Consider the following 13,698-nt stretch of genomic DNA (forward strand, 5'->3'; position numbering starts at 1 on the left):
TGTTTTTTTTTTTTGCAAACCGTCCTTTTTGGACGAACACAACCGAGCGTTCTTTCGTTTGGTTTCACTGTACCTTACCAAGCAACCAACGAAGCACGAATAAGTTCAGGGGCGGATCCAGGAAAACTCCAAGGGGAGGGTCATGAATCGAAGTGGTGCCCCTACCTATACCCAAAATTAAAAACTCAACGGATTTCGTCCACTTCATTTTGGTGGTGCCCCCATTTTCACTTTTTTATTTTTATTTTTTATTTTTAGTCAGTATCTTACCTCTTAGCCACAACCACATTTACCAATTGTAAGCAAGTATATATGAATGTGCTATGTGTATATATGTTGTGGACGCTGAGTAATGAGTACTTACCAGGAACGTTATCAGGTAAGCAAATCGTTGTCAGTCCGACGAACTTGACCCTGGCGTCTAAAGGGTCTGTCCTTGACACTTCAGGCTTGTCAGGGGCACCAAAGTCCTTCCAGGGACACCACAAACCTGTCAGGGGCACCTACGGCCTTGTAGGGGCGCCACAGGCCCGCCAGGGGCACCACAGGCCTGCCAGGAAGCAGGGGCACCACAGGTCTAGCAAGTATACACGACAGGCCTGTCAGGGGCACAACGGGCCTGTTGGGCCCATGAGCACCCCTAGGGGCAGGGGCACCACAGTCCTTCCAGGGGCACCGCAGGCCTGTGAGGGGCACCAGCGGCCTAGCAGGGGCACCAGTCAACACAGGCCTGCCAGGGGCACCACAGACCTGCCAGGGGCACCAGAGGCCTGCCAGGAGCACCACCGACCTCGCAGGGGTAACTTGGGCCTGTCAGGGCCCAGGGGCACCACGGGCCTGTCGAGAGGCACTTCAGGCTTTTCAGGGGCACCATAGTCCTCTCAGGGCGCAGGGGTAGCAGGGGCACCAGAGGCCTGCCAGGGGCACTACAGGCCTAGCAAGGGCACCACTGGTCTATCAGGGGCACCACGAGCCTGTCATAGCCAGGCATCTCAGGCTTGTCAAGGCCCAGCGGCACCACAGGTCTGTGAGGGGCACCAGCGACCTAGCAGGGGCACCAGTCAACACAGGTCTGCCAGGGGCGCCACAGACCTGCCAGGGACACCACAGACCTGCCAGGGGCACCAGAGGCCTGCCAGGGGCACCACCGGCCTCGCAGGGGCACCTTGGGCCTGTCAGGGGCACGACGGGCCTGCCGAGGGGCACTTCAGACTTTTCAGGGGCGCCAGTCCTCTCCGGGCGCAGGGGCACCAGAGGCCTACCAGGGGCACCAGCGGCCTAGCAAGGGCACCAGAGGCCTGCCAGGGGCACCAGCGGCCTAGCAAGGGCACCAGAGGCCTGCCAGGGGCACCACAGGCCTAACAAGGGCACCACAGGCCTGTCAGGGGCACCTCAGGCTTGTCAGGGCCCAGGGACACCACAGTCCTTCCAAGGGCACCGCAAGCCTGTCAGGGGTACCAGAGGCCTGCCAGGGGCACCACAGGCCTATCAAGGGCACCTCTGTCCTGTCAGGGGCACCTCAGGCTTGTCAGGGCCCAGGGGCACCACAGTCCTTCCAGAGGCATTACAAGCCTGTCAGGGGCACCAGAGGCCTAGCAAGGGCACCACAGGCCTGCCATAGACACCACAGGCCTGCCAGGGGCACCACCGGCCTTGCAGGGGCGCCTCAGGCCTGTCAGGGGCACCACGTGCCTGCCGGGGACACTTCAGGCTTGTCAGGGGCGTTACAGTCCTGTCAGGGCCCAGGGGCACCAGGCCCGTGGTGTCCCTGCTAGGCCTGTGGTGCCCCTGGCGGTCCTGTGGTGCCCCTGTCAGGACTGTGATACCCCTGATAGGCCGGTGGTGCCCCTGGAAGGTCTTTGGGCCACCGGGCCTCAAGGGGGGGGCCATGACCCATGTGACCCCCCCCTTGGATCCGCCCCTGAATAAGTTATCCTTATTTGACGCGTCTTCACTTTGTTTCTCTCGTCCTCGTCTCAGCTCTCAAGTGAGGCAGTTAGCGAAATACCCAGTGGCTTCCGCGTCGATTTAAGGAACTATCCCACCTTCTAAAGCTGTCTAAAGCTGTGTGAGCTGTCCCAATATTTGTTCGGGTTATCGATGCTAGTCAAGTGCGCACATTTTGGATGGTTTTGCCGCCAGACTGAAACCGCGTGAAACGGGAAATAAACGTAAAACCCAGACAGGTAACTTGCTGTGTCTCTGTACCTATGCCTGCGTGTGTAACTGTGCCGAATGCAAGTTATGTTAACGATATTGATTTATTTAGTCAACCAAAGATTTGGAAATACGTCAAATACACTTTATTTGCTCTATATTTGGTTTCTATAGACCTTGGGATGCACATTGGGCTTTGATTCTGTCGACCTTGGGATATGGAGCTCGATTTTGGGAAATTCGCGCGGCGATCTTGGGATTTAGAAAAATTCCCGTTGGTAACCCTGCCTGCTTCACATTTCAACGACTTCCAACGGGCATGTGGGCTATTGCATAGGCATAATGGCTATCCCAAATTCCCAATGGTCGATAGTGGTTATTTCAGATTTCATAAGCGTCCGGGCACTGGTAGATCCTAGGGGTGATAATATTTGCCATTTGGTGCATTTGCGTTTACTCAAACATCCAAAATTGACGATAGGTCATTTTTCAAGAAAAATAATAAAACCAAAAGTGTAGGTGGGCTAGGGCACCTACCTACAGCTGTAGGTAGGTGCCTACCAAACCTACCTACCCTATTCACCTATCATTTCTTATTCTATCTATTGAAGAAAAAAACTTTAAAGTTAGCTAGCAAAGTAGGTATACCTACGAAAGTGAGACGCGATTGGTTCTAGAAATTTTGAAAAAAAAACTAAAAACTTTTTGGGGGTAAAAACCCACTCATCACGTCCACGCACCCGATCCAATACCGCCTGCCACTGGATTGGCTAACCCACCCTAGGTACCCTCGGCCGGATCCAGTAATGGAAACAAGCTAGCAGTGATCGATACAATCGGGACTAACGATTTCCTCCGATTTCAGAACAAGCGGTGATAAAAATCAGAGATGAGCCTGCACAGTGGGCACTCACTCTCACCATGCGGCTCATGGGAACTGGATTGAACGGCTCTCCCGCCATGCCGTCATTTGTAGGTATAATGTACCTATATTTATCCACCGTCACAGAGACCGGAAGCCGGGGAGGTCGGAGCAACATTGGCTCCGGCGACTGGGGTGAAAAAAGGCCCCTCAAGGATGGCCAGCTTGATCTCACAAAACAACGAGGACGTAGTAGTCAACTGCATTGAATACGAAGCCAAATTTACATCTCTGTCACCTCCAACAGTCAAGGCTTAGGTAGGTATATAGTCATAAGATAGCCGAGACGAGTAGTAATGCCCAACAATGGTGACGTGGTCGCTAAATTCAACCGTTATTTGAAAAAAAATATTAGCTGCATTCACAATATATTACATCGTTCCAACTTCCAAGCCATGTTCAGCATTCAGCAATCGGCTGAAGTACGAACCGATCGATACGCGGTTTACGCTCTGGGGCCTGTGTGCAACAAACGAGTGGGCCGTGGGGGCGTTAGTATGTACTTATCTGAACATATTCAGAGACATGAGCTGACCAAAAGACATAAAAGTCACCTACTTATCAAACGTATTCATATATATCTTATCGCCCCAGGAAAACATGGTCGACAAAAAAATAGCTCACATCGCATCACAATAAATCTGCCGTTTGGAACAAGCTGAAAAAATCAACCCGCAAAGTAAGGCTCGACAACTACATAGCACCCCGATACCTTCTAACCAAACGCCACCACGGCACGGCACGGCACGTCGAGCGATCAGCGAGCATCACAAAATGTGACTTGCTTACCAGGACCGACGGGTCTTTACTGCAGCCACTGGGATGGGAGGCCTACAATTGCCAATAGCATTGGCTGGGTTAGTAAATAAATTCTGTCATTTGATCGATCGGGTGAATCGGCTTTTCGGAACTCCGTCATTCGGAGACGATCCGGATCAGGCTGTATGTAGATCGGACGATCCGGACTACCAGAAGCTGCCTGCCGACCGTCCCCCCGGAGGGGCGTGCACCTTCACTGCGGTCCTCTTCGGCACCCTGCTGCCCATGATGTCACCTGGGGCACAGCCAGACGCGAATGTCGATTTACGCGTCTCGTCAAAGGAAGTAGGTGGAATAGCGTCACATCCACAAATTGCACTGAATAATAAATAAGGAGACAATATAGGTACGCTGCAATATATATCTCACGGCCATAATTCATGGATGCCCAGTGCCTACATAATCGCATGCCTAGATTGTCAAACAATTCAGAGAACATATGAAAAATTTCATTCTAATGCATTGGTTACAAACAATATAAGTAACCATATTATTCCATATCAACTGACTCTGCTTGAGACTTATTCGAGTCAAGGATAATATGATTATAAAAGAAAATATAAAAGTATCTACTTGTAAATTAATGCCATATCAATGCATCAAGGCTCGAACGTAATAAATGTTTTCCTTATTTTCCGCTTTTATTGTACGTACTAATTACATTTGTCGATTGATTGTTGCTCATTATTGTTCAAGGTTGCGTTGAACATGGTTGTTCTAGCCATGGCGCCACACACGATACCGCCGTTAGCGACCCTTTCTCACACGAATCCGGTGTGTCCGGTGAGCTGAACTGGTGACGGGCCGTTAGCGACCCTTTCTCACCCGAATCCGGTGTGTCCGGTGAGCTGGGATGGTGACCGCCATCGCCAGCCGCCGGAGACGGTGGCTGCGGCGGCACCGTGCCGTCCGTCTCAGTCTCCGGCGAGGGCGGCTCCTTAGGGGCCACCGACGGCGGAGCGCCGGGACCGCCGTCAGTAGCGGCACTGCTGCGGTCCACCGAACGCGGCGCCCTCGCCTTGTCCCGCTGCTGCACGCGCAGGTAGACAGTCGGCGCGAAGCCGGCCATCGGCAAGAAGCGTCCGGCCGCCTGGACGGCCCGCACCTGGCCCTCCTCGACGCAGACGCGGCCGCGCGACACCACCCATTCGGCCACGCCGCGCACCGTTTGGCCCTCGAACACGCTGAAGTCGCAGCGCTGGTGGTGCGTGCTGGCAGAGATGACGCGGCTGGTCTCGCCGTCCCAGACCACCAGATCGGCGTCCGAACCCACGGCCACCACGCCCTGAGAGAAAGCGGCCACTACTGATTGGACCGTATGCAAAAGAAAGTTGAGCTACATATACCTATGTATTCAACCAAAATGTACCGGGTATTAAAAACAAGTGGAGATAAGCAGGCAATTACCACTGTCACAATACATAAATGATAAAAGCATATTTGAAGACTAAGTTGTTGGTAAATATCTGGTTCACTTACTAAATTCTAGTATAGTAGAAGTGCACTTATATCGTTCGGTAGCCTACCTTTTTGGGATACAGATTGAACAACTTGGCGGCATTGGTGCTGGTGACCGCCACGAAGCGCATCGGGTCCATTTTGCCCTGGGCGACGACCTTTTCCCAGACGATAGCCATGCGCTCCTCTACGCCGCCGATACCCTGAGGGATTTTAGTGAAGTCGTCCCGGCCCACGGCGCGCTGCTCTGAGGTGAACGTGCAGTGATCACTGGCGCTGCAGTGCAGGTCGTTGCTGGGAAAAGACGACATATTATGGCTTGGGGATTTAGAATATTACAAGGCCGTTTGTAAAATATGTAGAAGGATACAACGATAAATAATTCACAAATAAATCGAAGGTGAGCTTGATTATTTTACCACCACGAAGCCTACATTACGTTATGAAGACATTGCCAGCAAATTTAAACGCTGAACTACTTGTATCAATTCAACATCCCCTGTAGCGTTCCCGACTGACCTGGCCAGGAGGTCGACGAGCCGATCTGGGGTGGCCGGCTCGGGTCGCAGCGGCGGCACGGTCACATGCGCGGCCGCGTGGCGCCAGCAGCGGTTCCAGTAGTGGGTGCCATCGGTGGCCAGCGCGGCCGCTGTCACTGCGCCGTACACGATATGACCGCGCCGGCGAGCGGCGGACACCTCGTCCACCGCTGCCGGCGAGCTCAGGTGCGGCAGGTGCAGCGGAGAGCCCACCTGAGCGGCCAGCATGCAGGCGCGCCGGACCGCCTCGGCCTCGACCGCCTCCGGCCGAGACAGGGCCAGACCCTCCGGGCCAGTGACGCCGGCCGACAGCAGCCGGCTGGTCATCTGAAGGGCCGCGGGTGGGTCAGACGCGTCAGACGCAGCCGTAGCTCGCCGGGTCATATGTTTGATTCTGGTCGGTCATATGATAGTTCTTAGAAGTGATAGTTACTGATAAGCGCCTAGAAGGAGAATGATCGCAAGTCGCATTCATTGTAGCTACATCGTGACGGCTGAATGCCGTTTGTCATAATTTGGCATATATCTTATCCTGATCCATCAGGCAAGATACGGAACAGCATTAATGACCTTGCAGCAGTTATTGCTGAGACGCTCAAGAGCCTTGATGACCCCCCCCCCCTCCCTTCCCACCGGAATCACGTTCGGGATGGCTTGCCTTTCGGCACAGCGGCACGTCGGTCCTTTATTTCAGACACCCGATGTCGTCTGACGTCGGGTTGGGTCGGGTCAGGTTGGAACTATCGACCGAGCGCTAACACCGGCCCACCGACCAAGACATTATCCCACGTGTATGAAGGGCTTCGCTTCCCTGACCGGTCCAGCAGATTATGGACAGCAGCCGGTTCCAGCCGTTTCAGGCATTTTTTAATAGGTACTCCCTGGGTGGGTAGCGATAATTTTTCATTTCATTATATGCATTTCACTAGTCAGCAGCAGTATTAACAAGCACTGCTATATAGGCGCAATCATGATGCTAAATTTTATACTTTGTGGAAGCTCGAGTATTTGCAGCTAGATAGTAAATTCCCACCTTCCAAATCCAGTCTCCTATCTTTGTATGCCATATTCCCAGGTAATTATTCGGACATTGCGGGTCTTGTGCCTTTTTTATACTCAAGAGCTAGCATAGGCACACGTAGGTAATTGAGCACACCGCAATATGAATTCAACTTGCTTTGATTGCCCGCTGTGTGAATTGTAAACTGCCAGCTCTAAATGTGTCGCGCGGCACAGTATCTCCTCAGGCGTATACTGCTGCTGACATCTGTCGGCGAGTATGTAAAGTACAGCACAGTGTTGCGGCACAGCATATCTTCAGGCGCTTTTCACCCGCGCCATCTAGGGATAAGGATATAAGCAGAAGCCCAATATACCTACATACATGTCAAGCCGTGCGGTACAGCATAGTTCGTGATTTGTTTCGGGGATCGTTCAGATTTCAAAAGACAGAGATGTAAGAGAAAGCAAACGTTTATTTACTCCTATAGCTACCTCGTTTCATATCAAAATCGATCTGAGGCATGGTCATTTGTGTATAAATGTAGGTACGACTGAAATTTCTTCTTAGAAGTTCATGAATTACCTAACTGCCAGCATGAGTTTAACATATTTCGCGGTCGAGACCTCTCCAGAGCCCAGACTTTAGCCCGTCATACGCTTTTCCGCCTGAAGCCTTACAAACTGATGTCCGTTATTCGTGGCTGATAGTCAATCATTGATGATACAATGCTTCCAACTATTCTGGTTAAGTTTAAATGTTGGAGTGGAATGTCAAAAAGCGTACAAATTAAAAGCTTACCTCTCTGACAGCGTCTCCATTTTCGGCGTGAATCTGGGCGATGGCGCCGATCTTTTTGCAGTGAGTGAAGACCTTGAGGAGGTCGGCGTCCGATAGCTGGTGGACGTCGGCCATCGACATCTTGAAGGAGTTGACGCCGCGCTCCGAACAGAGCTGAGATATCTCGGCCGCCGTCTAGATCAGAGAACATTATTTGTTGTACGGTTATAGACAGAGGAAAGAAGATAAGGGACACAGCATCAAATGTCAGGCACAGTGAAAAGAAAGGCTAGAATTTCGGTCAGAGCCGATAAACGAACGTGTTTTGTGGGATAAATAATTTTGTCTAATCGACTGCACTCCCGTGTTCGTTAAGCATAAAAGTGGTCACTTCACTCACTTGGCACCCAAGTCGGGCGCACCGGCGTACCTTATCGGTCCACGAGGTAATCGCCACGTGAAGGCCGTAGTCGCAGCAGACCTTTTCGTCGGCCAGCTCCCTCCACCTATCGAAGGCTGCCACCAGCGGCTCCCCGGGGCGCGGTGCTGCCAGGTTGAGCACGGTGGTAGTGCCGCCGGCCAGCGCCGCGCGCGTGCCGCTGTAGAAATCGTCGGCAGAGGCGGCGCCGCCCGCTCCGGCCGCGTCGGCCGGCTGCTGCAGGCGCGTCATCGTGTCGATCCCGCCTGGTTAGCAGGGAGGGAAGTGGGCCTCCGCTCAGGGCATGCGAGATAGGTACTCAGTAGTCAGTGGCCAGCGAGTAGCAGGGCAGATTTGTAGTTTTTTTCCTAAATGATATTCGGTCAACGGAACGTTCCCATTCCCAGCGTGGAAACTGCAAAGTATCCACTTCTCGGCAGATTTTTCCCCGCTTCTATAGGTACCATATTGGAGGTTTTCCTCTGTGAATGAAGTCATGACGTACTACTGCTATAAGCGCCCAGTAGACTGACCGCACACTGTTGCATGTTTCTTCGGAATAGGTAGCCATATTTTTCGTGACTCTTTCCTTATCAAGGAAGCTAATAGCGTACAAATCGTACAGAGGGCAAGTGCACATAATGTCATGCCGCTAGTTTCCAGAACACCAAAGCAGAAAGCAACAATGTAAGCTGACATTTACCCGCACTATTAGCAAGGAGGAAAAAACTAAAAGGCTAAAATCTAACTACCACGTTTCAGATCAAGGATAGGCTGCAGCAGATCACCAACATTCACCTGCCGCCAGCCGCCGGAAGTACGTAGATAGCAGACATTTCCCCTGGGGTCAGCGTGCAGCTGATATCAGGTTCTGCAGCCGCGCTGCAGGTATACCTACTGTGGGTGAATGACCTTACGCACATCTGGTATCGCAGCGACTCCGTTCTGCTTATGTTTATAAACAGTACGGTTGATTATTGTCGCCGCTGGAGATGAGCTCAGACTTCCAGGCGAGAATAAACAGGATGTCACACGGGTGGCGCCGATAACAAGGGGTACGCGGGGAGGCACCGGCATCAACATGAGGGTAGGGATGAGAAGGACATGGTGGCATGGCCGAGAGCAAGACTGTGAAAACGCTAGACGGTTACGAGCAAGCAAATACTTTGTCAGGTGACCTTACTGTCTGTTATGGTGTCTGTTAATTGCATTCGGGCTAAATCATGTGTGCCACCGACACCAATAAATGCCAGTACCATCACGTTATTGAAATAACTTGGGAGTCTGGACGTCATTGAAATTCAGTGTCTATGTACGTACATACTTTTGTGGCGGCACGGTATTGTTTCGTTATTAATTAATAACCATTATTTGCTTGTCTCAGTTGTTTGCTTGTTTGTTAAGATTCATTGGGACGTCAATTTCGCAGCGTTTATCACTATAGACATAAACTACACTTCATATAAGTAGGTACTATAAATCAACAATAAGTTACTCGTAAAACAGAATAGTTTCGGATAAATGCTTGCAAACTATTTAGACGTTGTACAAGTTCGAAAATGTCAAGATGGTGAGCTGGTAAGAAGGAAGGCACAAAAATTAGTTCAAAGGTTCTCACGGTGCGGCATCTTATACGTACGCACGATTTAGGGAACATAAACAGGCACAGCGTACGAGTTTTTGGTAAGAGTTAGCGGTTAAATAAATGTAAAGCGTTTTTACCAAGAAAATAATTATTAAACATAGTGAGTGAGAGTTGACGTGTGTTACCTGGCATTACATATTTGCCGTTGACCTCGATGACACGTGCCCCTCCTGGCGTTATAAGGTTTTGCCCTATTTGCCTGTAAATAAACACGGAACGTTATGTAGAGAAGTAGCGCTAAAGGAACAGCAACACCAAACGATAATCGTCTTTAAATAAAAATGTATCACGTCTATTCGTAAATCTGCCATTACAAACACACACAGCCCAGCTGTCGAAGTTTTCCAGATCGCTATTTCTTATTTTCCATCGGTATTTCCATGGATTGTTTTCAATCATGTACCACATTTTAAATGTATGTCATGCATGATGTTTCGGCATCGAGGGCAGGGAGTCCAAAGTTTTGTTGGCTCTTGCAGCTATTCTAAATGTAAATAACGTGACACCCGCGAGTATTCAGGTGCTGATCCATGTGGTATGCTTTCGCACAAACAGGTACGGAGAAACCTGTCGGCATTGTGCGATGTCACCCGCAGAATCAAAAGTAGAGAGCGATATTGTATCGTATGTATACCTACCACGTTGTCCGGCTCGCTCGCTTTGTATCGCGCAAGGGAGGTAAACGGTGGCAGTAACCGCCAATTTCCAAACAGTCTAATTTGTAAAAGTATGTGTTATCACATACAGTCTGGAGATTAGAACAGCCGAGTTGCCCATTTTATAAGTAATCGGGAAACTAAGGCACGTAAAGAGTACGGTACTTTATCATCGTCGCGGTTATTTAAAGTTGATTGGACTAATGGACCTACCTGATGACGCCATCCTCGATGTAGATGTCGGCGTCGAAGATGCGGTCCTCGTTCACGACTCGACCGCCTTTGATGAGCAGACGGTTTTGGGCGCTCTGTTGGCAATGTCAGACGGGACGACGACATTGGTTGTGCGTCCGGTTGAAAGCTGGGAGACGTGTTAAGAACTCGAGATTAATGTCTTGCTTTGTAGGTAAAGATGGCATTGTTGGACCTGGCTTAGCCGACCTAGTTCGTTCAGAGAACTTGGCGGATTGACAACAATAATTATCAGGTGTGAATGCCAGCTGTGGGGGGGGGGGGTGCTTCTGAGTGGGGGTGACTGCGGAACCCGCCCACCTAGCTGGCTGGCAGCCCGTTCTGACCAGTCAGCTCAGCTGCGGGCCCTGCAGCTCAATAGGCCTGCCAGGGTCAGGGACGGAGCCGGAGCCCTGCCAGGCGGCTGTTGACATTCGCTGCCAGCGGCCCCCGTCTCCGCCCCTCGCTGCCATGGCATCGCCCCAGAATAGCAGCCGGTGGCCCCGGTACCTCACTATCCGACCAAGTGACCGGCGATCTAATAGAATACAATAGAGTGTAACATATAAGCTTTTGCTGATAAACGTCGCAGCTTCGGATTAACAGATGGGCTGGTTTGTTCAGGACTTACACATGCTTGATGAAGTGATACCTATACCTAAAATCGTATTGATCCCGCACCGTATACAATTGCTTCGCGTGCAAACAGAGATATCAGATGTCGTGCTTAAACGTCTAGACGATTAAACTGTTAAACGTCTAGTAGATATTGTCTATACTCTGTTCCGTTTCAAGTTTGCAGGCTGCAGCCGAAGTGCCCTGCTGGAAGCAGTGCGTAATTTCTGTATATACAGCTCTTACATTTTAAGACTCAAATTCTTGAGCGGAGGAGCGATCTGCCGAAGAAACTCCAACTGCAAGCTTGATATGGTACAGACTATAGTGTGAAATATGTCGTATTCTGTATATGCCTGAAAGATATCGGTGGTACGGGATGAAATTATATATTAAACCGCTCGTAGGTATAAAAATATTTTAAACGTCTCGCCTATCGGCTCCACGTTTACAAGACTTGTTCTACCTACTAGCGGTTTAATATATAAATATATCATTCTCCCTTAGAAAATTATCTGGTGTGAAGCAAACATCGGAAAACAATGGAATCATAGCACTTATGTTCAAAGCTTCTAATATACATATTCGTAAGAAAACGTTAGATAATACTGTTGAATAATTATTGTTGATTACACCTAGTTCTGAACCACTGTTAATGATCGAATACAAAGCCTCAAATGTCTAAAGGAGAATGGTGTTTTTATGATGATGAGACGTCTATGTATAGCAGCAAAGCACGTAGATATGTCTATTCATATAATGATCTAGAAAAATGCCCAATACCCGTACGCATTTAATTAGGTACAATGGCAAATAACAAGTCCCAGGACAGAAAGTGAGGCCACTTTTTAAGCCTACCTGGAGATGCAGCGGCACCTTCTTCACAGGCGGGGGTCGGTCCGCCATGGTTTACACAACCCACTCGACAGGAACACCTCCACGGTGGCGCGACCCGACCCGCCGGGCGCTCGCGATCGACTGCGCTGCCAATGCACGGCCGGGCGGCCAACGCCAGCGCGGGTCGGAGCTCGTGGGCGGGTCGGCGGGCGGGCGGGAGGCTCTCAGGCCGACGCCACCCCGGTGCGATACGGCGCTAAACGTGGGGACGGTCAATGGCATTTCGCCCTTCTAGAAAGTAGGAATTATGGTGCCCTTCACCAGACAAAAGACGTTTTATTACGAGAAGATCAACCGGGCTTTTCCAACTCTGAGTACCTACGAGTTCCATCGCACCCAGTTGATACGAATTTAAATATCGTCCCGACTATGCTTTGAATATGGTGCTTTTTACATTTAAGCAGTCTGTCGTCAGTGAAATATGTTGTCACTACCTACTGAGCAGTGAGGATCATAAGTACGAAACGGCATTCCCCTGGGCCTTAACGGCGGGTTTAAATCCTATCTGAAGGCAATTAATTGTGTATATTTATAATAGCTAATTAGTGATTGTCGTTGCAATTATAGTTATTTTGCGTGGATAGAAACGGCATGTGAATTTCAGACCGACAAACGACCATAAAACAAAATAATGCGAGTGCCGAGTGCGACCATTTGATAAGTAGGTACCTACTACCTAGTAAATATAAAATATGATAAAACGACGAAGGAAACGCCGTAATAACATAAAAAGCGCGCAGCTCAGCGAAATCACGCCCGTCGTTTTAAAAGATGCCTTGATTCGAAATCGATACATTCCAAAGCGATCTTTAGGTACACTTGCTGACAATCAGAAAGAATAAAGATCCCCGACCGCCATTGACTGAAAAAATATTCCGGATCGTGTCTGAACTTGAAGCCCAATATATCCCATTGACCTAAACTGTGTCTTGCACAATGCACATCACACCGTTGCCTTCACGAAATGCATCTAAAATAGACACAATTGTAACCGCGAAACATCATGAAAATGATGAATATTTGGAGGAAAAAATAGACGAGCTTGTCTTATTTATCGTCCATCGTGCCTAAATGGTAGGTATAGGTACGCTGTATGCCTGCCTAGCGTCAGCGCATGCGAGATTCGAATAATTCCCAAAGTCTGCGGGAGTCGCCTGGCAAAACAAAAATGATACATTGTCCATTGACGCCCGTAATGCTGAAAGATTATTTATGCAGTAAGGACTCAGGAAATAACATCCCCTTAAAATTATTTAGCTCTCGCTCACACCATGTTGCAGGCACGGAGGTGCATGCGAGTGGGATTTAATTATATTTGAACTTAAAAAGGGCTCTCATGTGCGATTTCCTGACTTCCGAATAATTTGTTTCAGTCTTCAGGAAGCCTTCATTCCGTCTGAGATCACTTGCCAGTCTATGTAGGTAAAGACTCGAGGAGCCTAAAACGATCTCAGCCTCAGGACGCAATACTAGTCTGAAGGAGTCTCACACCGATCTGCATTTGATCTGAATGAAGTTCAGAGATCAGACGACAGACCGGTCTCCAAACGGATCTAACATT

General features: G+C 49.9%; 1 protein-coding gene across 1 annotated transcript; it reads right to left on the reverse strand.

Annotated features, from left to right (window-relative positions):
- Positions 1-3,537: 3,537 nt before the first annotated feature.
- On the reverse strand, positions 3,538-12,214 carry LOC122370580 (dihydropyrimidinase-like). The gene is made up of 9 exons (XM_043346282.1): positions 12,099-12,214; positions 10,608-10,702; positions 9,864-9,937; positions 8,106-8,359; positions 7,697-7,870; positions 5,876-6,222; positions 5,425-5,650; positions 4,724-5,183; positions 3,538-4,133 (listed from the first exon to the last, which is right to left on the reverse strand). The coding sequence occupies exons 1-9, from the start codon at positions 12,144-12,146 to the stop codon at positions 4,045-4,047; spliced, it is 1,767 nt and encodes a 588-aa protein (XP_043202217.1). The 5' UTR covers positions 12,147-12,214; the 3' UTR covers positions 3,538-4,044.
- Between the last annotated feature and the right edge of the window lie 1,484 nt (positions 12,215-13,698).

The sequence above is a fragment of the Amphibalanus amphitrite genome, unplaced genomic scaffold (assembly GCF_019059575.1).
Source record: "Amphibalanus amphitrite isolate SeventyFive unplaced genomic scaffold, NRLGWU_Aamphi_draft 001146F_arrow, whole genome shotgun sequence".
NCBI classification, from domain to species: Eukaryota; Metazoa; Arthropoda; class Thecostraca; order Balanomorpha; family Balanidae; genus Amphibalanus; species Amphibalanus amphitrite.

Bases quoted from the DNA above. Each gene is read 5' to 3' on its own strand.
- LOC122370580 (XM_043346282.1), bottom strand. From the start codon at position 12,146: ATGGCGGACCGACCCCCGCCTGTGAAGAAGGTGCCGCTGCATCTCCAG. The intron at 8,360-9,863 runs GTAACACACGTC...CCTGCTAACCAG, and splicing joins CGGCAAATATGTAATGCCAG to GCGGGATCGACACGATGACG. The intron at 4,134-4,723 runs GTGAGAAAGGGT...GCTGTGCCCCAG, and splicing joins ACCGGACACACCGGATTCGG to GTGACATCATGGGCAGCAGG.